At 34.6% G+C, this 23,220-nt stretch overlaps 2 protein-coding genes across 5 annotated transcripts in view; one reads left to right on the top strand and one right to left on the bottom strand.

The window, feature by feature from the left end:
* LOC125662698 (solute carrier family 2, facilitated glucose transporter member 1-like) overlaps positions 1-13,449 on the top strand; it is a 38,857-nt gene extending 25,408 nt beyond the window's left edge. For all 4 annotated transcript variants that reach the window (XM_048895018.2, XM_048895026.2, XM_056152933.1 and 1 more), the window contains 8 exons: positions 64-188; positions 355-495; positions 904-1,041; positions 1,580-1,767; positions 6,182-6,412; positions 6,645-6,720; positions 8,778-8,905; positions 9,777-13,449. In XM_048895018.2, coding sequence (XP_048750975.2) covers positions 64-188; positions 355-495; positions 904-1,041; positions 1,580-1,767; positions 6,182-6,412; positions 6,645-6,720; positions 8,778-8,905; positions 9,777-9,965 — 1,216 coding nt within the window. In that variant the 3' untranslated portion in view covers positions 9,966-13,449. The remainder of the gene's footprint in view (positions 1-63; positions 189-354; positions 496-903; positions 1,042-1,579; positions 1,768-6,181; positions 6,413-6,644; positions 6,721-8,777; positions 8,906-9,776) is intronic.
* Positions 13,450-19,940: 6,491 nt separating this feature from the next.
* Positions 19,941-23,220, bottom strand: part of LOC125662680 (ATP-binding cassette sub-family F member 3-like) — a 35,792-nt gene continuing 32,512 nt past the window's right edge. Inside the window, exons 16-19 of the mRNA XM_048894988.2 lie at positions 22,811-22,991; positions 21,795-21,927; positions 20,910-20,997; positions 19,941-20,744 (exon numbers count right to left, since the gene is read on the bottom strand). Coding sequence (XP_048750945.1) covers positions 20,589-20,744; positions 20,910-20,997; positions 21,795-21,927; positions 22,811-22,991 — 558 coding nt within the window. The 3' untranslated portion in view covers positions 19,941-20,588. The remainder of the gene's footprint in view (positions 20,745-20,909; positions 20,998-21,794; positions 21,928-22,810; positions 22,992-23,220) is intronic.

Below are 23,220 nucleotides of genomic sequence, written 5' to 3'. Positions count from 1 at the left end.
TCATCCCAACGTAAGAATTGTAACTGTTTGGAACTGAATACGTTCTTATTTTCTGCATTACAGGAAGAGAGGCATGATTCTGATTACCTTCATCATGTTTCTGGCAGCCCTGTTTGGGGGAATTCCCAAGGTCACAGGATCCTTCGAGGTTCTCATTGTCCACCGTGCCCTGGTGGGGCTTCATTGTGGTACGTTTCATTGATATCTAAAAACAATTTTAATCGTATAGGGACATGGTGGTAAGGCATGATATTCCATACCTAGTGCATTTAAATCCAATAACTTGTTATTAAAATGATTGATACACGTATCAGCACGATGAAAAGTTACATTTTGATTTCCTCCATTGAATAGGTCTGAATGTCAGTCTTGCATCTCTGTATCTTGCCGAGATCTCGCCCAGAAAAATCCGTGGTGCCATAGGTACCTGCCACCAGTTATTTATCACTGTGGGTATCTTATGGTCCAACATCATGGGTGTGTCTAAACTCTTTGGTAAGTATCCTCATGTCAATTCTTTAGTAACGTGATAGGCTCAAATAAATACATCTGTAAAGGTATCACAATATATTATATGTTCTCATGAACATAGGTTCTCTATTAACATCTCTTGATATACATTGTATATTGTCACCTATATTTACACCTGCTGAGAGTTATATGATTGTATATTAACCAATACGCTGTATTGCATGAAGAATTGAATCCTAGGAAACTGTCGTTTTAATTAATTCTTGGTTTTGCAAACATATAAACTACAAGTGAAAAAAAAATTGTTTAATATTCTTTTGTGAAAATTAGTACTCTCGCATCCATTCTCTGATCGTTTTCTGACTTATTATTCATATGCTATGTACCTTGAGCTATGCCGTCTGCTAAATGCTGACCTCATTCGTTTGACAGGTACCCATGAACTCTGGGAGTGGATATTTATCTTCAATGCTTTCCCAGCCTTGGTCTGTCTGATAGGTTTACCGTTTTGTCCAGAGAGTCCTCGATACCTCCTTATCAAGAAGAACGAGGAGGAAGAGGCAAGGGATGGTAAGGAACTAAGTGTAACGAAAAGTTCGGAGAATTTAGTTTAAGATCCAGTTCTGAATGATTTGTTACTCTAAAGGCAAATGACTAATTAAAGTTACAGCCTACCTGGACCCCATAAAAGCTTTTAAGGACGTATGCTACACCAGAGAAATTTGATATGGACGAAAAGTAGAGGATATGTACAATATTTTGAAATTGAAAACTGTCAAATTTACTTTATTTAGTCAAAAAATACAGTTAGTTGAAAGCAATCTGAGAAAATTTTTATATTTTCCACCATGTTTTAAAAGGAAGTCAGCCATTATGACGATGTAGAGTACCTCCTTAAGAAAGACTAAATCTTCTTTTATGTCAAAGTACTGTGGTTCTTCCCCATTTTGCTTAATTTGAGAGTAACAGTGGAGAGTTGCATTTGCACTCTTGCACAAAATACAATTGATTTTGATAGAAAAGCACAAATGTATGATTTTGCTGGACAAGTAAAGCCTTTACCATATAAAGTCCCAGACTAGTTTTGACTAATGTTGTGTAATTTTAGCTTTGAGGAAATTACGAGGCTACTTCGATGTTGAGGATGAGATTGACGAGATGAAAGTGGAGGCCCGGAAATCCCAGAGTATCCAGTCCTTTACCTTGAAGCAGCTGTTGACCTCTGTGGACCTCCGCTGGCCAATCATAATTGCTTGTGTTCTACAGGTCTCCCAACAGTGGTCCGGAATTAATGCTGTAAGTTACAGTGAATACTGTTGTGTGAAAGTTACGGTGAATTTTGTTGTGTAACTGCAAGAGCTTGATGAAATTCACGGTTGAACCCAGCTAAAATCACAAATATTATGTGTAAGAAGGTTAGCCTTTCCCCACTAAAAGTACTTGTAGATGATTTAATTTCACATATAAAACACAATTTATTTGGTTCATTCGACTCTTATCAAAATTTCTCATATAAACTGAGTTGACGTTAAGTGCTTGGAATGACATCACAACATGTTTGGCTCCTCTGTTTTCGTTTTGTTGCTATGGCAATATTGTTTCACATTATAGGAAATTTAGATTTTTATACCCCACTGGGGCATATAGTGTTAACCTTTCCTTCCATCATAATTCAGTTTCCATTCATTATCTCCGCTACAGGTGCATATATTCAACTGAAATTAGTATGTGGATACAACATGAAAATATCCAGGTCATTTCTAGAATAATTTTTATACGCGCATTGTCAGACGGGACATATTATGTTGTGGCGCTGTCCATATGTCCAGCTGGCTGGTTGGCCGGTCGAGGAAATGTTTTCCGGACTTTTTCCCCACAATGGATGCATATACAGCATTGAAATTTGGTCACAATTTCTTCCTCAAGAAGTGGAAGAGTGAGTTTGAATTTCAGTAGCAACAACCACGCTCGCTAGGTGGCGCGTCATGTTCTATTTTTATTTCTACAGGAAAAGTGGGACGAGGTTCCACCCTATTTTTTACGGGCTAGTATGGATAAACCTAGAGCCTACGAATGATGCGAAGTTGATCGTTCGGATCTAAAATAGCTATATTTAGCGTATCTCACATGATTAGGCATATTCCAGAAAATCCCTTTGAGATTGAAGCGATTAGGCAGAGCGAGTATATGTAAACATTTACTTAACGGTGAAATACGCAACAAAGAGTGACATATTAATACATTTTATGCATGAATAAATTATACTGAGGTCAAACATGGACGATAATTGCCCGTGTTCATATAGTATTTGATTGATTTAGATATCGAAGGAAAGATAACTCCCCATTATTAACATACTCACAACGTACCGGTGGTATACAATAATACAATGTTTATACATTTCTGAATGATGAGTGAATCTTTATTTTCATCAGAATCTTTTCCATCACACTCGCAGACCAGGTCCCCATACCCCTACCAGTGTCAATCTGTGACTGATAGCAGTGCGGTATTTAATTTGAATAGTCTAGAGGAAATTTGAAAAATGGTAGTGACATTTCTTCCTCACTGAATTAGCTGGTTTTTTAACGTTTAAAGAAAAGTGGGGTATGGACTGGGGGGTTAAAAATGCTATTTGCCAAATTTTCAACAATATTAATTACAAGGCAAGGCAAAAGGGGTCATAAGCTACATATGATGCAATTTTCACTTGCAAGTTGCACTGCCACTAGTTACACTTAATTAGTGACTTACTTACAGATAAATAAAGTAACTTACAAGTATTTTATTTATTTATCTGTCATTTCATTTTTTTTTAATATCATGGTTTGTACTTGAAGAGTCATCGCAATAAAGGGACATTAATTATTAGTGTTACAAAAAATCTGATCATGCAGTTTTTAAATTTCTGAATTTTGAAAAAATAAAAATGAATAAGTAATAGATTCTGATACCACTCAGCCCCCAGACTGGCCAGACAGTTCTGCTTCTGTCAGTTCTGATGCAACTAGCTCAGCCCCCAGACTGGCCAGAGAGTCCACTGTTTCGGTAAATTCTGATAATGATGCAACTCAGCCCCCCCCCCCCCAACAGCTCTACCAGAAGTTCTCGGAAAAGACTTGCTGATGTTTAATAAATCAGTTTTCCTATTAATTTTACTTTTGCTCCTGTTCATCAGTTCATTAGACTATGGCCCAATCTGATTAAATTTAAGATCGTTGATCCGCTCCGTATTCCTCTTCCTTTCCTGTATCTGTGAAGTCCAGAGGTGAGATATATTCTTTCCAAAACAACTAAGAATGTTCATGGAACAATTTAGTATTAATTGTTTTCCTTTTCTGTTGTATGCCTTATTTCAAGAAATAACTTTCAGGTCACTTTTTAATGTGAAATGAAACATTTTCAATTTTTGACAACCTGACGGTAGGGGTGTTTAAGACACTATACCTCATTTTCTGTAAGGAAGTGGAGTAAAAGGAATTCAGAATTGGATTCAGCATACTCAAAATTGGTAACTACACCTGCTTTTTATTGTTTTGGGTAATGGTGTTTCAAGAAATAAAGTTGGGTCACTTTTTGATGCGAAATGAAACATTTTCCGGTTTTGGCAACCTGACGGTAGGGGTGTTTAAGATACTATACCTCATTTTCTATAAGAAATTGGAGTAAAAGGAATCCAGATTTGAAATCAGCATACTCAAAATTGGTAATTACACCTGATTTTTATTGTTTTGGGTAATTTTTAAAAAATGGGTGGTGGTTGCTAATTTCAGTTGGATTATTTCTCATTATGGATACAGAAAATTTATCATCACTTTCCGACAGGTGCATGATGTACCATTTGCAGTACTCGTGTTGACAAAGTTGTGCCCCTTGGACTTTAATTTTTTTTTCAAACAATTCATTGTTTCTGCTCATTATCTCAGTCGTATTAGAAATTCAGAATATAGATATGTTATGAGAATACACAGGTCAAGTTCAAATTTGGTTCAGGTCAAAAATATTTTGAAAGAGTTATGTCTATTTGACTTAGAAAATTTTAAACATTCAGTTTCTGCTCATTATCGCAGTCATACATGGACAGTTTGATTTGAAATTTGGGATATAAATCTATTGATCACGAGAGTACACAGGTCAAGTACTAATCCTAGATTTAAACTTTGTTGTCAGCAGAGGCATCTAGTCTTTATAAATACAGTGAAACTTCTCTAAACCGGCCAGCTGTCGGACCGAAAAAAAAACGGCCAGTTTAGAGGGGTGGCCGGTATACCGAGAATTTAGCATTTAGAGACATTTCCGCTCAATTTTTATTAGATATTTCATTGACATACCACAAACCATATAATATGGTGTTCAAGGACTATTATTTCACTATTGGAAATAAAACAAAATAATTTACTAACATGTTTATTTTCAATTTATAGCACTAAAACTAATTAAACATGAATAAATATTTTTACATTGACACCATAAATAATGGAAAACATTCCGTTTAAATAAAACTGCATTTGATATAGGTGTAAAATCTGTAGACTAGCAGCATTTATGTAGAATTTCGGCTTATGTTTTAATAAACAAAACAAACACATAGCCATTTGATTGCTGCAATTAATACACAGAGTAGGTACTGCTCACTTTGATATGGGGATCTATGATCAATTATCAGTGGAGATCAAACTAGACCGCTTGTACCTACAGGTAATTATCACCAGAAATAGTCTTGCTGCAACCATCTAATTTTAACTTAAAATTTATAACAGGATACATAAAGAAAAAACATAGAGGCCTATTATTGGAATTCCTCTTACCTTTAAAAACTCTGTTTACGTCCATTGCTTATATCGTTAACAAATTTGTTTTGACGTTTTTGAAAAGTAGAGTAGTAAAAATATAATTTTAATTGTGATGTTTCTTAGGAATTTTAAGTCTATGGAAACCTCCAAAAAATTATTTATCGAAAATTATCATTAACAGTCATGGGTTTGTTGTTTATTAACTACCGCTTATATCCATGGTGCAATAATATGGCGTATTGATTGTAGTCATTCAATATGTGCATATCTGTTTATAACATTTCGTACTGAAATTTGAAAGGGTCACTTGGATTAGATAAGCACCAATTAGCACCCTGGACAGCACAGGTAAACTAAAGAACTTATAGAGGCCACTTGTGTTTTTCACACCTCCAGTTGATAATTTCCCACCTGGCCAGTAGGTCAGTCATTTTTCACACCTGACCAGTCTTAATCACCCCTCTGGCCAAAATTTTCTAGTCTTCAAATAGTGGCCTGTATTATAAGGGTAAATTACATGTTTGTTAACAATTTTACTTTTAAAAGTGGCCGATGTCCGGTTTTCAGGGGTGGCCGGTTTTGTGAGACTTTCTTTGTAAGGAAATATTAAGGTTTCTGCCGGGACTTTGAAAATCGGCCGATATTCAGGGAGAACCGGTTTTCTGAGGGGCCGGTTTGGAGAAGATTTATCAAATTACATGTGATGCATTGAAAAGCAATTTTTTGCTGTTTTAGATGCATCCACTCTTTTTTCTGCTTCATTACAATGAGCAATGTGTGAATTTAGATTCACCTAGTTTTTAAATGAAAATGGGGAGGGGGGGGGGTTTCTCCGAATACTGTGCATGAATTGCTCAATATCAGTTTGGGTATATGTCTAATGTATGCAGACGTTGATACAGTTTGTTTGGCTGTAGGTGATGTCTTTCTCCAGTTTTATGTACAAAAATGCTGGTGTGGAGAAGAGTCTTATTGAGTGGGTTGTATGCATGACCAGTCTTATCAACGTCCTTACCACTCTCGTAGCTGTTCCTCTCATGGAAAAAGCCGGGCGACGCCCACTCTTCCTCTACCCAATGATTTGTATGGTTATCTCCTTCATAACCCTCACCATCTTCCACAACTTGCAGAATGACAGTGGGTTACAAGTAAGTCCCTATGTGATGTTACTTTCAATGCTGTTGAGATAGTTGATGAAAATATCAAAAAATGAAATTTGCTTTCAGTGAACCAAAACTTGTCAGTATCTGTTTCTGTCATTTAAGACTTGTATCTTATATATGCAAAACACAGTGGAGAACTTCATCCTTAACATTATATTTTCATTGCTGTGTCTTTAATTGTTTCTTTACTATATTATGCAATATGTTTATTTTGCAGGAATCTCGTGGTGTGTTTGCGGTAATTGCTATTATTGCCATGCACACTTACGTAATTGGATTTGCCCTTGGCCTAGGTAATTTAGATGTTTATCGTGTCTAGCAATGATTACATAGTTATTTTATTCAAGTTAATGGTAGGAAATTTCTGTAAAGTTGGGTATGAGATAATATGAAGTACAGAGATAAGCAAAAATAATGTGTGCAGATATGAATTTATGTATACTACATGTATTCTAAATGTAATGACTACAAGTCTGTATTTGAACTTGGAAACTTATAAATGGTGATGATTTATACAATATTATAGTAAATGAGAAAGAACTTTTCCCGTAAATATTTCCCTCAAATGAGTATCAGTTATTAAATGAAATATATTGACATCATGGGAATAACACTTGTGTTTGCATTTGTGTAATGACAATGCATGTAAAATTTCTATGTTTACAATACAGTGGAGCCTCGTTAATCCGGACACTTTGGTTCCCAGCAAAATCGTTCGGATAAATGAAGCGTCCGGATAATTGAATCTCATATTTTCTAGCTTTGCATAAGTAACCAGTATGTGTCTACTTTATTGATGCATAGTGAATTAAACATATTCTATCATTGGATTTAACCATTTGCGTTAGTAAATAAATTAATATAATGTTAACATTTACATGTATTTCAAAGCACTAAGCTTTAATGTACGTGTTCAGTGTATTTGCCTGTGCTTACATTGTACATACATATGATCCCTACAAATAAATATACAAAACTGTGTACCGTCTGCACTAAAACAAATAATGAATCACTTTATGTAACTATAAGTAAATAAATCATTAGTAATGTAAAACTTATACGGTACCAATTTTGATGCACCAGATGTGCATTTCGACAAATAATGTCTCTTCAGTGATGCTCAACTATAACTAACATAATCATTTACACTTCAAACATTTCATCACACTTTTATTTCTTAAAGAGGCCGGTAATTTCCATCTGTTACGATTCACGGGTTCGGCGGTCTGTTAAAACAATCTTCATCGTCCAAAGTTGATATAAGAATTTCGTGATTATCATGTCAGTTGACAACATTCTTTAACCAAAATTCAATCTGCCAGAGTTTATATTTCTTATTCTATAATTATCCAAGACAATATCGGGAGAACAAAATCATTTAAGCTCGTAATATAAAGACCTACTACTGCTTTGATCTAGTCACATGCACCTATTATTTTCATGATGCGATAATAACGGAACAAAACTCGGGTGAAAGTAACATTTCAGGTACATACAGAATTTAATTGTCATTTTCCTTAAAATGGTAATTTTCTCACTTCTACCCAGAGTTTAAAAATTCGAAAGCAATAACAAGAATCAATCGTACACAGGTACATTCTACATGCGTGACATTCTAAACGTTAAAAACTTATACTACATATACATGTGCATGAACATACATGTATATTTCACGCCAATCAACAGTATAAAATCCAGAATCTAGAAGTATAATCTACACTCTTTGGATGTGAATAAGCCGATATCAATTTACGAATCAGTACAACTGATATGTGTAGCAGTTAAAAAATTATCATTACGGCATGATGTTTAATTTATTAATACTATTAGGGTATTGATCAAGACTATAAAATAATATGCTACAGATTTATTTACAAAATTCAACACTACACGCAATAAAGATCTTGTGTGCGAAAATTGGCAATACAATGTCTCGATCGGCACGTGCTATCTAACGGACTTATCATCACACACCACCTAATTGGAGGGAGGTGTTGACAGGGTACAGGTAAGCACTTCAATTAGACAGTTTGGCTTGTTTTCTTTATAATTTACGCCTTGCTAAAATAGTCCGACACAGACCTTCCCTAAACAAAATTACCGTCCGGATTAACGGTACAATTTTCAATGCATTATAACGTTTTGTAGTAAAAAGTGACCGTCCGGATCCGGAATGCGAATTTCCGGATTAATGATGCAAAATAACGTATAAAAATTCCGTTCCCTAGAAAAATCGTCTGGAAGGTGAAGCGTCCGGATTAATGGCGTCCGGATTACCGAGGCTCCAATGTATATGCTTTTTTTTTGTAAATTTCATGAGATAAAAAATGTCAATTTTAATTTCTATTAGGTCCCATTCCATTCATTGTTGTGGGAGAAATCTTCCGTCAGGAGCCTCGTGCAGCTGCCATGAGTCTCTCTTTGACATTCAACTGGGTCTGCAACTTCATACTAAACTTAATCTTCAGATTTATGCAGGTGAGATTTGCAGCGTGTATCAGTGGATTTATTTGGGGAAAATCTATAAATCTAGAAAGGGGAAATTTAAAACATTTTTAGTGCAGCTACATTGATAGATAAGAACTGTGAAGGATAGTATTGTTTCGCTGCCTACCTCCTGGTCAATTTTCAAAAGTTATCATATTATTAAAGGATTTTTTTTTATGTCAATATAGACTTTTATATGAATTTTCATCAAGGTGATTTAGTTGATAAAACAAAGAGAGATAGCTATAATTTGTGTCAAACACTAAATCAATGGAAAAAGGAAAATGTTTTTAAAACATCTCTCCTTCCGCCATTCCCCTGTGAAACACAAATTCTTTCTCGCAGGTACTATGAATTGTCATTTAGCAAATTTATACCAAAATTTTGTTGTTTCACGTTTATGGTCTGTTTCATGTTTACAGACCAAAACACCGGGAATATTCACTCTTTCTCTCTATGATTAATTGCAAATGTTAAACTATGAAAAATTATAAAATATTTTTTACTTATTGATACAAAGCAATTTGACAAATTAAATGGTTATTGATGTCAATAAGCATTTTAAAATATCTGTCGTTTTAGAGCCTGATTTTTCTACCCCCTAATGAAAAGGAGTTGTAATTAAGAGTAATTAATTGATTAACACTGGTATTAAAGTGAATGAATTCTACTTTGCATTATAAAAATCTCATTAGCAAAATTACAAAGCTTTTTAAAATATTCGAGTTGGAAAGTAGGTGGAAATCCAGAGTTAACGTGTGTAACGTTCTTTAGCACAAACAAAATTTAGCACAGCTTAGATAGATCTCTTTTAAATTTTAGCACACATCTTTTGACTAGCAAAATGTAATTCGTTTTTCAGAAAGCCATGCAGGGGTATGTATACATCCCCTTCATTGGAATCCTGGTGTTTGCCATAATCTTCATATTCTTCAAAGTGCCAGAAACAAAGAACCGAACATTCGATGAAATAGCCGCCACAATAACACGAGGACGCAAAGCGAAAGAACCATTCGAGAACGGAGAAGAAATGCAAAAAATGAATGCTTAATGACACAGAAGTTTAGGATTTTTTTTTAAGGATTGTATTTATTTTTGAAAGTAAGATTCCTTCATAGGGCATTCAATGATGAACATCCATATACAACTGTACAACTGTAAATAGTCACTCTAAGTACCATGTAGTGTATGTAATTGCCACATGTTGTTATTCTTCACAACAACGTACTGTGTACTGTGACAAGGCAAACTTGATTTAGACTGAAATGTCCGGTGACCAGTGCACATTGAAGTTCTTCATATGGTGCTTGCATTTAAAAAAAACTTTTATATGATATTGCACGAACATATCAAATGAACTACTTTGAATAAAGTACAAATGTAGTTGATTCGGTGAAGTCACGAATCTGAAATTGCTGAATCCCTAATATAAAATTTAAAGTACACAGTATTTTGAATTTGATTGTTCTGTGAGGAAACTTATTGTGGGGAAGGTATATTTTTGTGGTTGACAATGTTTAGTGACGAAGGGTGTTGTAGTGAGATATTCTTAAAAAGTCCTCATAGGTTAGAAATTGTGTGTGGTGTAGATTACAGCTTTATCTCTATAATGACTGATGGACAACACTGTGAATGTTCTCATTATTTGTGCTTATATGCAAAGAGAAATTCTTGGTTCATATGTATATATGATTTCATGAGGACATATGTATTAGGTCAGTGTGGTATTGTTTGTTTGGTTTTAGTTTTGTTTGTGTAGTTTGTCATTATATGCTAAATTATGTTCCACTTCCGTTCTGAAACTAGCAGCATAGCTGGTTGTGATAAAGGCATAATACATCCTCACTCCATCAGCGTCAGATCCTTAACCACTTCCACTCCAGCCAATCAACATTGCTTATCAAGGCTTGAAAAATTATATTTAAGGTGTGGAAACAGTGGTTGATGGTCTTGTTAACATTGGGAATAAACATTTAAAACTTCATACATTTTAAAAATATTTTCAGTTTTATGCAATCATTGCAAAGCAACGCTCAGTCTTATTTCAAACTGTTTGAATGTACACCTCATTTTATGCCAGGGCTTTTAGTAAACAAGTATAGTATTGATAGATTTTCAAAGCATATTTTAGATTAGCAGTGCTTTTTTCGATCTCAGTTTAGGTATATATGTACTTCATGTGGCACATGAATTGATAATGATTTCTTGTCCCCTAGCAGTTTAAGGGATATCATGATTTGATGGGGTGTTTCGGTGCAAGTGGGAGTACCATTGTACAATGCCCATGATAGACATAATTTTTATCCCCTCACCACATTGTGTGATGGAATAATATGTATAGGATGTAGTTTCTTGCACACCAGAGTCTTTTGGACATTTGACCTAGAAATAAAACAAAGACTCCAGTATGTGAGAATACACAGAGAAAGTAATGTAATTATTCCAATGTAAAAGACAACAATCTAATTACATTTTGTGTTATTCTATGAAATTTGTTATTTTTTATTCTTTACTTTTACATTATTGAGTCAGATGGATGTGTCGTACATCTATGTTATTTAAACAAGAAATGGAGAAGAAAGGAAATTGCACTAGACTGTTAACTGCAGTGTGTACACGACCACTGCTTAAGCAAAGGGGAAAACATTTTTTTAATTGTATTTTTCAATTTTTACCATGCATATGTGGTATAACTCTATAAAATGTTTGCAAGATACTGTACGTATGAAGCTTGTTAATTTCTGTAGGCGTTTATTATTACTGTTATTAGGGGGCGTGTCAGTGTTACTCTTTTAAATATTACTTATATAAGTTTTATCTTTTTCATTTTTTTTTGCATTTTATTGTAACTTATTACGCTGTTTATTTTCGCTGTTATAATTTGCTTAAAAGGAAATAGATGATTTTATCACCCAAATATTATTTTATATAGTGCTAGAATAAAAATAAGTTTTTGATCATAGAATTGTCATTTTGTATAGTGCTACAAATATGCTCAAAATGTTGTTATTTTGCTTGAAGAAATGTTGCAGTACTAGTTAACTGGTAATGCAGTTTTGTGAATCAAAAACAGGAGCCATGACATGGGAGGGGGGGGGGGGGGGGGTTCTGGAAATACAAAAATAACACAAATACAATCACAAATGTTAATGTATACACATTTTGGGGGAGATTATTTTGAAGAACGAGAGTAATGTGACCTCCCACCAAATAAAAGGAGGGGATAGTACTCTGCATCATTCTGAACAAAATGGAGGATTGCACTATAATCGTAGAGGATAAATATGTTGTTGTTGACTAAACTTAATCAGATGGACCCAGTCATTGACAAACCATTTCCATTCCTGCTAAGTAATTTTGCCATTTGTTCATCCTCAGGTTTACTCTGACTGCCAGACAATATTGTGTAGTGTTTATATATACATAGTGTTATACTTGTAGTGTAGTATATATGGTTCTGTGAGTATTTATTCGCTGTACTTAAATGTATTGATGTTGTATGTGTACACCAGGCTGTCGTGTTTGCATCTTCTACACTTTGAAAGAAGTTCATGGTATTTTATGAACATTGCAGTGTTCACGTGTTAATATTGCCTTTTCGAAAAACCAGTTTCTGTGGAACATTGATAATCATTGGTGTTTTTACACACTGGAGGGACATTTATTTGTGTGACGGTGTAATAAATCAAGTCCACTAGTTTATAAAGAAATGAAAATAATTTCTATTCATTTAATGCAATATGAAGTAAATATTGGGGAAGTTTATGATTTATAAGCCACAAAAGCAGTTTATTAAGAAAAGTGTAAAGTGTCCCATCTTTATGTCATAAAATGAGTAGAAATTACTTTTATTCCTTACGATTTAATTTTATAAAGTGCATTTGATGTACAATGTAATTTTATGAAGAAAATTTGAATTGTATATGACATGCAATATTGTGATAGCAACGAAATAGAAACGAGTTGTGATGTCCTTCCTATGACGTTGTATCATGGTACAACATAATGGCAAATCATCAAATTGCATTTTACAAGTGAAATTAAATCATCATCATATGGATTGACAAGGAAGTGTTTTTTTCTGTGCAAATTGAAATATTGAAAAATGTATCTACCGAAGAATACTGATGCATATGTATATATACATATACATACACGGTAAAACACAGTTACAACAAATGCTTAATATGATATTCACGTTTACAGTGAAGCGATTTATAACGAATCAAAATTGTTTGACCTTCGCTATTTTATATAAGAGTGTTTTACTGTGTGTGTGTTTATATATACAAAGCACAGAGAAATATATTATATAATTTGCAATAAGTCCAAAATTCATGCTTTTGGTTATATGCAAGTTAGTGATTTCTACAACTATTAAACTTTGTGCATTGCTGCTTTGTGCCCTAAATCCCTGACAGCACTTAAGAGTTCAAGTCACTGTATATACAGGGTATATTTATCTAGTGTTAATGTGTGGGTATGTAACTGGCATTAAGCTATGGTGTGACAATAAACTGTTCGTATTTAAATAATTTAGACTAATTTACTTTTTTATTTCAGTCCCTAATTCAAGGGACAAGAGCCATTAAAGTTTGCAATGTCTGGCCTGGATATTTTGAAAAAATCTCAAACTTAAGTTTGAATTTTCTTTTATTCGAGCTGTAAAAATTTGAGTAAAATATCGGACTTAAGTCCAAGTTTCGAGAGAAGTCCAGGCCTGGCTTGCAACAAATATTTCAGACATTTTTAATTGTCTGATTCTAAAATTACCTTGACTTGGAGTCATAACACGATGACTGAAGCTTTGATCGATGTCCAGAGATAGATCATGATGGTGCTGTCGGTTTGTGGGCCTGTCTGTCTGTCAGTATTGTGCAGATCAAATAAAAACTACAAGACAAGGCTAGGATCATCAAATTTGGTACAGATATTTTTTTTTTACGATTAACGTAGTTCCACCCTCCTGTGACATTAAGATTTCGCAAAATCAATTTAATAAGATTTATGCATGACAGGAGTATAAATTTTGTTGGTGTCTATTTCAATAGTTATTGTAAAAAATCTTGTTAACCATAAAATATTTCAAAAGTCTTAAGATATATATGAATAATCAATAATATATTTCAAAATATTGAATCCAAGGGCAATAAATCTGTTTTTATTATATTATTCATCAAGTGCATTATGTGATAGATTTCCTTTTTTTTCACAAACATTATGTAACTTTTTTAAAAGAAAGTTTCATGAAATTGTTATGAATACTATTATATCATTTTAACCAGTTTTGTAAAATTTGGATAATGCTGTTTAAGGAAAATTGCAATTTTCTGACATTGATAACAGGTATATGTGTGCTAATTGATAAAGAATTTATTAATACCGCAACTTAATTATTTTATCATTTTTATTTACTACCAAGATATATTATTTGAAGAATCAACAATCAAATATAAGATTGAACCTATAATTAAAGAAGGGTGGAAGTACTTTAAAGGAAGAATATAAAATTTACATGGGTAATTTTAAAGGCACAAAACAAGATAGAAACAGTACTAATAATAAGACAAACTTAGTACACATTTAATCATGATCTATATAGATGTACTAGGATTTGATGCAGTGGTTCAGTCTGTTCATAAGTTGGAAGGATAAAAGGCTCGGGTAATCAAGCCTGGTACACATATTTGTCCATGACGAGAGGAAGATTCCTGTTATTTTTTTTATTTTTATGGGTAGTCATAAAGGGAAATGGCTACAGCTAGGATCATGAAATTGGTGTCAATGTGCCCCATATATTCTGATTGAAAAGAAATAATTTTACCTCTTGAGATGTATATTATTGGAGAGAAACTTCAATCTTTAATTTGATGTTTAGCATGGTCATCTTAGAACCTTATTTTATTGATACTTTTCAATACTAGAGAGATTGACAAAAGAATGTTGTCATTGACAGATGAATGGTGTATTTGGATGTTCATCTTTTTAGCTCACCTAAACTGAAAGCTCAATAACTTTGTCCAGTGTCCATCTGTCAACATTTTCAACTCCTCCAGAACCACAGGACTAATTTCAGCCAAACTTGTCACAAAGCATGATTGGATAAAGAGAATTCAATTTTTTTTTAATGCCTCTGCAATGATAGTTGGGGGATAATTTATTTGTAACTCACCTGAGCCAAAGACTCTATAGTGAGCTATTCTGATCGAAATTGTTGCCGGTGTAAACTTTTCACTTTTTTCTCTAGAACCACAGGGCCAATTTCAACCAGACTTAGCACAACACATCCTTGGGTGATGGGGATTCAAGTTTTTTTTTCAAATAAAGGACCTTGCCCCCTTCAAAGGGGAGGTAATCACAAAAATAGGGTGGGGTCATTTAAAAATCTCTAGAACCACAGGGTCAGAAAAGCTGAAATTTACATGACAGCTTTCTGACATAGTGGAGATTAAAGTTTGTTCAAATCATTACCCAAGGGGGGATGTTGGGGCCACCATAGGAAATCAACTTTATACATGCAGATATATAAAGAAAATCTTCTCTAGAAACACTGGGCCAGAAGAGTGGAAATTTACCCGAAACTTCCTGATATAGAGTAGATTCAAATTTATTCAGATCATTTCCTCCAAGGGGTAGGATGGGGCCACAATAGTCAATCAAAGTCTAAATACTGTAAACGTATTATAATTGGCGTGTACGATATTTGGCGGAAATCGTTTTTTCAACAAGTTAGCGTAGATTTGATTTAGCACATTCCTGAATTACTTTTAAACATCTAGATTTACGGATGGCATTTAGCGATGTACTTGATTTAGCGGAAGCTGCGTTCCGCCAAAGGCGCTAAATAGAATACACAGCCAAATGTAATACATTTACAGTATATTACTTTGTGACCTTGACCTTGTATTATGATCTAACTTATTCAATATCTCTTGAACTATTTAAGGGTGAGCTTTCATGTTTTGTATATGGATTTTTTATGACAAGACCTTAGACATTAACCGTAACAAATTCAAGGTCACGTTATTTATATTGTTATTGAATCATCCCCATGTTGTGTGATATCAGTTATATCATGACCCAGTTTGGAGCCACAATATGGGGTCAAATTTTTCATGGGAATGGAGATGGAGAAAAAAATCTTTTAAAAATCACAACAGCTGATCAACAGCAGAGCCACTCTGACTCAAGTGAGAAATGTGGCCTATAAGCTTTGTTTTTTTTTTCTTTTTGACCAGAGACCTCGACTTTCTAAATTCGAGATCAGGGCAGTTTCGGTCATTAGCAATCTCTATCAAGTATGAACTTTACAAACTTGTCACAGTTATCTAATTTTCTTTTACTGGTAACTTTTGCCTTAGTTTGGGATATGGACAAATTTTCTCAGTTCATAAGCAACTTTTGAGTGAAGTATGGGCTTCAAATGTCTGATAGAAAACTAGAGATTGTTTTTATGAAAAACATGTCTCCCCAGATCCCCAAATTGAAAGTGCACCAAATGAAACCTCCTCCCCTTAATGTACTGCGTGGTATGGAGGAGAAAGCATGGGCAGGAACATAGACATTATGAACTCTGATAAGCCATATAGGAGAAGTGTTCACAAACTATTTTACACCCTCCACCCCTCATATCCACTATAACTTTAAGAATAACAAATGGATCCTCCTGTCCCGACAATATGCACATCTACAAATGGCATTGGAAGTATTGTACAAAGTTTCAAATCTATCAGATAAGCCATATAGGAGAAGTGTTCACAAGCTATTTAAAATACTCCACCCCTCTTGGATCCACTATAACTTTTAGAACAAGATGTGTTTGTGAAACACAAATGTCCCCGATAATGGCCAATTCCGAAGATGGCCAAGGTCACAAGGGCAAATATCTTGGTACCAGTAGAAAGATCTTGTCAAAAGAAATGCTTATGTACAATATGAAAGCTCTAATATTTACCATTTAGAAGTTATGACCAATGTAAAAAAAAAAATAAAAGTACGTCAAATGTCAAGGTCAAAAGGTTCAATACCCACGGAAAGGTATTGTCACAAGGAATACTCATGTGAAATATCAAAGCTCTATCACTTATTGTTCAAAAGTTATCAGCAAGGTTAAAGTTATCAAAAAGTAGGTCAAACTCCAAGGTCAAGGGGTCAAAAACGTTGGTACCCACGGAAAGGTCTTGTCACAAGGAATACTCATGTGAAATATCAAAGCTCTATCACTTATTGTTCAAAAGTTATCAGCAAGGTTAAAGTTATCAAAAAGTAGGTCAAATTCCAAGGTCAAGGGGTCAAAAACGTTGGTACCTACGGAAAGGTCTTGTCACAAGGAATACTCATGTGAAATATCAAAGCTCTATCACTTACTGTACAAAAGTTATTAGCAAGGTTAAAGTTATCAAAAAGTAGGTCAAACTCCAAGGTCAAGGTCACGGGGTCAAAAATGTTGGTACCCACGGAAAGGTCTTGTCACAAGGAATACTCATGTGAAATATCAAAGCTCTATCACTTACTGTTCAAAAGTTATTAGCAAGGTTAAAGTTATCAAAAAGTAGGTCAAACTCCAAGGTCAAGGTCACGGGGTCAAAAATGTTGGTACCCACGGAAAGGTCTTGTCACAAGGAATACTCATGTGAAATATCAAAGCTCTATCACTTACTGTTCAAAAGTTATTAGTAAGGTTAAAGTTTCAGACAATGACAGACAGGACAAAAACAATATGACCCCCGATCTTCGATCTCGGGGGCATAAAAACAATTGGATCATCCTGTCCTAACAAATATGCACATCTACAAATGGCAATGAAGCATTGTACAAAATTTCAAGTTTAATTGATAAGCCATATAGGAGGAGAAGCATTCACAAGATTTTGTGACAGAAAGTACAAGAGGCCCACAGGCTTATTGGTCACTAATTAAAAGTATCGCTAGTCCCAAGGGCAATGGAATCTAGAAAAAAATTCCAGTTCAAGAGTCCTGAAATTTACACTTTATGTCCCCCTTCTACAAAAGATGCTTCATACCAAATTTGAAAAGAATTGGAATGGTAGTTATCGTGAAGAAGTTAAAAATTTCTATTGTTCACACATTCAATAACAGACCATTTTGTCCCCACCCCGATACCAAAACCTCTATCCCTTGGATCATCAAATTAAATTTTGGTAAAGGACTACCTGCTCTTTCTAAATATCTATTTAGTTTCAATTTTGTATCAATAGCACAAAAGAAGATGTTATTTAAATGTTTTACACATGAACACTATATACAAAGTTTGGGCCTGCCCTGTGGTCAGAACTCCTACCCCTGGGATCATGAACTTTACAATTTTGGTTGAGGCCTTCCTGCTCTACATCACTATGCACTTAGGTTTTTTTAACATGTGTGGTTGTGGAGATTTTTGAAAATTGGCAAATTTTTGGCAGTTTTTGCCCCGCCCCTAAGAGTCCTGAAATTTAAAATTTATGTCCCCCTTGTCCAAAAGATGTTTCATACCAAATTTGAAAAAAATTGGAATGGTAGTTATCAAGAAGTTAAAAATGTTCAATTGTTAACACACGACAGATGACAAACAATTGCAATAGGTTACCCGAGTTTACTCAAAACAATACTTCTCCCCTGGAAGATGGGAGACATAATTATTACCTGAACAAATATTTCTAACTTTCTAGATCACCTTGGTATTACATACTGGTAGCAGCTGTTGAAAACAGAAATCATTACCAAATTGTGAAATTCATTGTTCCTGAGTTAGAGATGTCTTAAAATGCTATGGCAAAGTTCTATTGCTCATAGAGTAAAAATGCAATATTTCTTTGAAGTTTTTATTGTAATTTCCTGGAAACCAAACAAGGAAAGTGGGTGATAGTAATAATTAGCAATGAGACATCTATTAAAATTATGAAACTCATTGCCCCTGTGTCAGAGCCTCAGGCCTTGTCTATCTGTATCATATAGAAAAAACAAGAGGTACTGTGAGCAATGCTCACTAAGAATACCCCCCGCTTACCCCAATCTCCCAAAGGGTGTTGTTAATAGGTATAAATTACCTCTTTCCTGAGAGGAAAAATATGGTAGATTAGTCCGAACACAAATCCATGGCATAAACCTATAATTTTGACCTTGAGATCAAAGGTCAAGAATCAGAATGTACATGACACATAGTCTCATGGTGATACACCCATGTCTTATGGTATGACTATGTCAAAACCCTATAATCAATTTTGACCTTGAGGTCAAAGTTCAAGGTCATATAGAGGTCATGAAGGTACCCAACACATCATCTCATGGTGATACACTCATGTGTCAAATATGGTATGCCTATGTCAAAGAACATAGAAGTCATGGCCCTGACATGAATTCATTGTAAAAACCTTTAATTTTGACCTTGAGGTCAAGGTCATATGGAGGTCATGAAGGTACATGACACATCATCTCAAGGTGATACACTCATGTGTCAAATATGGTATGCCTATGTCAAAGAACAAAGAAGTTATGGCCTGGACACGAATCCATTGTAAAAAAAACTTTAATTTTGACCTTGAGGTCAAGATCATATAGAATAAGTGATCATCAAGAATCACCAAGTCTGTCCATCAATATTCTGATTTGCATTTTGGCCACAATTTTGTAATAAAGAGACATTTGCATATGACCAAGCCATCTGCTCAAGGTCAATAGTAGATAAAGAACTTCATTGCAAATTCACAATATGATCAATAAAGTCCAGATGGAGCCCTAAACTCACCAGATGCCTCTCTTGTACCTTAGCCAACATTTCTACGAAAATGTGTCACACAATATCACTGTGATAAATTTGCATATATTGATTGTTCATCGTATACATGTATTTGGAAAAAATAGCATATCCATTTAAATGCAAGATAGAAATAGTTTCAATTGAAAACTCAATCACCTAGCAACATGATTTGTAGCAAATGTATTTAATGTTGATGGAAAAATGTGAAATCCATGATTCCATGCAATCTATGTAATCACCTGTTATTAATTAAACAAAACATGAGGCCATGTTCTTGGTCCTGTGTACTTCACAGACATTTTATAGAATATACATATTCTAGCCTATAACGAAAGAAAATTTCACTTTGCTGTATTAAAGATATTGTAATACAAGTCCAATGTACACAGTGTAACAATAGAAAGAGCGAGTCTTTAACATTATGCATAATTGTAACACATTTACAGAATTCAGAATATGTATCTTTGAAAGAAAAAAAAACAATTTGGGAATCCATAAACCTGAAAACATTAATTACCTTGCATGATTCTAAAACAATGCCCTTCTGAATCAGTTTTTTAACTCAATATCGTCAATGATCAATCTGGGTAACTGCACAAATATATAAAAAAAAATCATGTAATAACTCGTGTGTCCTATCTTAAAACGACAGGCAATAAAATGTACAGAGCCTACTTCCACTAGAGGAAACATGTACAGGTTATCACAGACAACGTAAAAGCCAAAAGCTGCAGACCACTTGGCAAACCACGGAGTCATGTCTTATTTTTCACAGTATGTATGTAAGAGTGTTTCAACTCTTTTAACGCATCATGTTGAAACAGTACTTTTTTTCCACACCATATACTTTTGAAGTTCTTGAATTAAAAGTTTCAACACACGGGCAGCAATAAATATAGAGACTAGATATAAATTGTCATCAAACTCCATTTTCGGCAAGTTCTTTTTCCACAATGTTGCGGTACTCGTCGAAACCTCCATCCAGGGACTTTACAGTGCCATCCTTTACAACCCAGAGTTCCCTACAAACCATCCTCACCAGCCGCTCATCGTGCGACACCAACACTACCCCTCCCTGTGTAAACAGAACATGCACAAACTCAGTTCAAAAATTTCTTGTGCTAGAAGCACAAACATTTGCAATTGGAAGTGGAAATTCATACCCTTATCTACAGTACTTACAAAGGAAACTTGAGCATAGAGCATAAAGAAACTGTTTTACAGATGAACAAAAGCTAACCTGGAACTTCGTTATTGCATTCCCCAAGGCCTCTATTGTCTCCATGTCCAGATGATTTGTAGGTTCATCAAGAATTAGGAAATTGGGACTGAAACGAATGAATAGTTCACACATGAGTACTACAATCACTTTATTAAATACTAAATGTTATGTATTCTGAAATTTTGCAATATTGCATCTAACTTTGAATACTGTTATAAAACCATATACTCTGGATGGATGTTGTTTAAACCTAATAAAGTGTTTGATTGATTGTACATTTTATATTGTTTAACATTCCTCTTGAGAATTTTTCACTCATATGGAGATGTCATCATTGCCGATGAAGGGCTGCAAAATTTAGGCCTTTGCTCGGTGCTTACAGCCTTTGAGCAGGAAGGGATCTTTATCGTGCTGCACCTGCTGTGACACGGGACCTCATTTTTTTTTCAATCTCATCCTGAGGACCGCCCCATTTAGTCGCCTCCTTTGACAAGCAAGGGGTACTGAGGACCAATTCTAACCCGGATCCCCATGGGATAAAGTGTTTGATATCATGTACCATGTGTGTCTGGTTTAAACCAAAGGCATTTGACTCACCTACACATTTCTTGTGACCATGTGTGCGCATGGCAAGTGCCCGTGGTTTACACTAGATTTGAAGTGCGATGAATCATGTAATGTATTCAAGAGTGCATATGTAACATCTTATACAAATCCACATAGTTATATGTTTTATATCCACATTTCTACTTCATCCCCATAAAAAATTTACCTATCAAATTTCAAGCATGTGTCTATCTTATATTGAAATATCCCCAAGAGTCCATGGTATTCTTACAATTCTCCAAACCAAAGAAAGAAAAAGCTTCTCAGAAGTGTGTTACATTTATCAAAATTACTCACTTCAGCATGTCTATCACAGCGAATGCCACCCGGCTCTTCTGACCTCCCGACAGACTGGACACTGGTCGAGTGGCAAGCTCCCCAGACACGCCAAAAGCTCCCAGTCGATTCCTGTACAACTCTGTGGGTTTACCTGTAATGATTATTACATGAAACATTAGGTAAAATTTTCTATATTCTATGACATTCTGTCAATGCAATACATAATAACAATGTAATACATGATACATGTACAATACAAAAGATATATATCACCTTTGGTTTATGCCAACCTTTTTCATAACTAGCATAAATTTACACATTTCATAAGTATAGTTTAAGTCAGTAATGCATAGTCGAATGCCCACAATTGATTTTGTCTTTCTGGGACAAAGTCAGTATCCAACTAGGCCTGAAACGTTGAGCTGATGAAAGCAAATTAAAGGAACAAAGCATAAAGTGGAGATATCTAAGATTTCTACAACATTACCAGTCTCTAGAGAAAACTCCAACGTTCTAACATTATCTCCAGTGATAACCAGATTTACTGATATCTCCAGAAGTTACAAACTACCAAACTACAGTGTAGTTAATTTACCAGATTTAGTGGTATCTCCAGTGATATTTCTAGTGATGACACACTATTACTGAGTATTACCAGATTAAGTGAAATCTCTAACTTTATGCATATTTAGCAATATCTTCTGTGATAACCAGCTTTAATGATATCTCCTGTGATACATGTAACCAGATTCAGTGATATTCCCAGCGAAAACCAGATTTAGTGATATCTCCAGTGATACAGAGATTTAGTGATATTTCCAGTGATATCCAGATTTAGTAATATCTAGAGTGATACTGAGATTTATTGATATCTCCAGTGATAATCAGAATTAGTGATATTCCTAGTGATAACTACATTTAGTGATATCTCGAGTGATTACCAGATTTAACGATATCTCCTGTGATAACCAGATTTAACGATATCTTCTGTGATAACCAGATTTAGTGATATTGCTAGTGATAATTAACTATACCTGGGTAGCGTTCTGCCATCAGTTCTATGGATGTCAGAGTCATGTCCAGCTGATCCACATGATGCTGACTGAAGTAGCCTACACACAGGTTCCTATTAGCTTTCCTCCAGCCCCGCACTGGGTCCAATTCTCCCAATAAGATCTTCAGCAAGGTAGATTTACCAGCACCATTTTCTCCCACCTATCAGATGAGAAATACGTAATTCACAAGTATATTTACTTGCAATTTTCATAGACCAAACCAAAGTTGTAGTTTATATAGGTGTTATCTGCTAAAGAATCTATTTCAACCTTTCATCATGACTTGATTGTATCCCTGAAAAGTATACTAGTATATAGGTGTGAAAGGATACAGTACTTCAATTTAGATTGAATGTTACAAACATTTTCAAGAGACACTACAGCTCACT

The sequence above is a fragment of the Ostrea edulis genome, chromosome 1 (assembly GCF_947568905.1).
Source record: "Ostrea edulis chromosome 1, xbOstEdul1.1, whole genome shotgun sequence".
Taxonomy (NCBI): Eukaryota; Metazoa; Mollusca; class Bivalvia; order Ostreida; family Ostreidae; genus Ostrea; species Ostrea edulis.
Note: the sequence above shows the minus strand (reverse complement) of the source record. Positions and strands in the feature narration are given on the sequence as shown.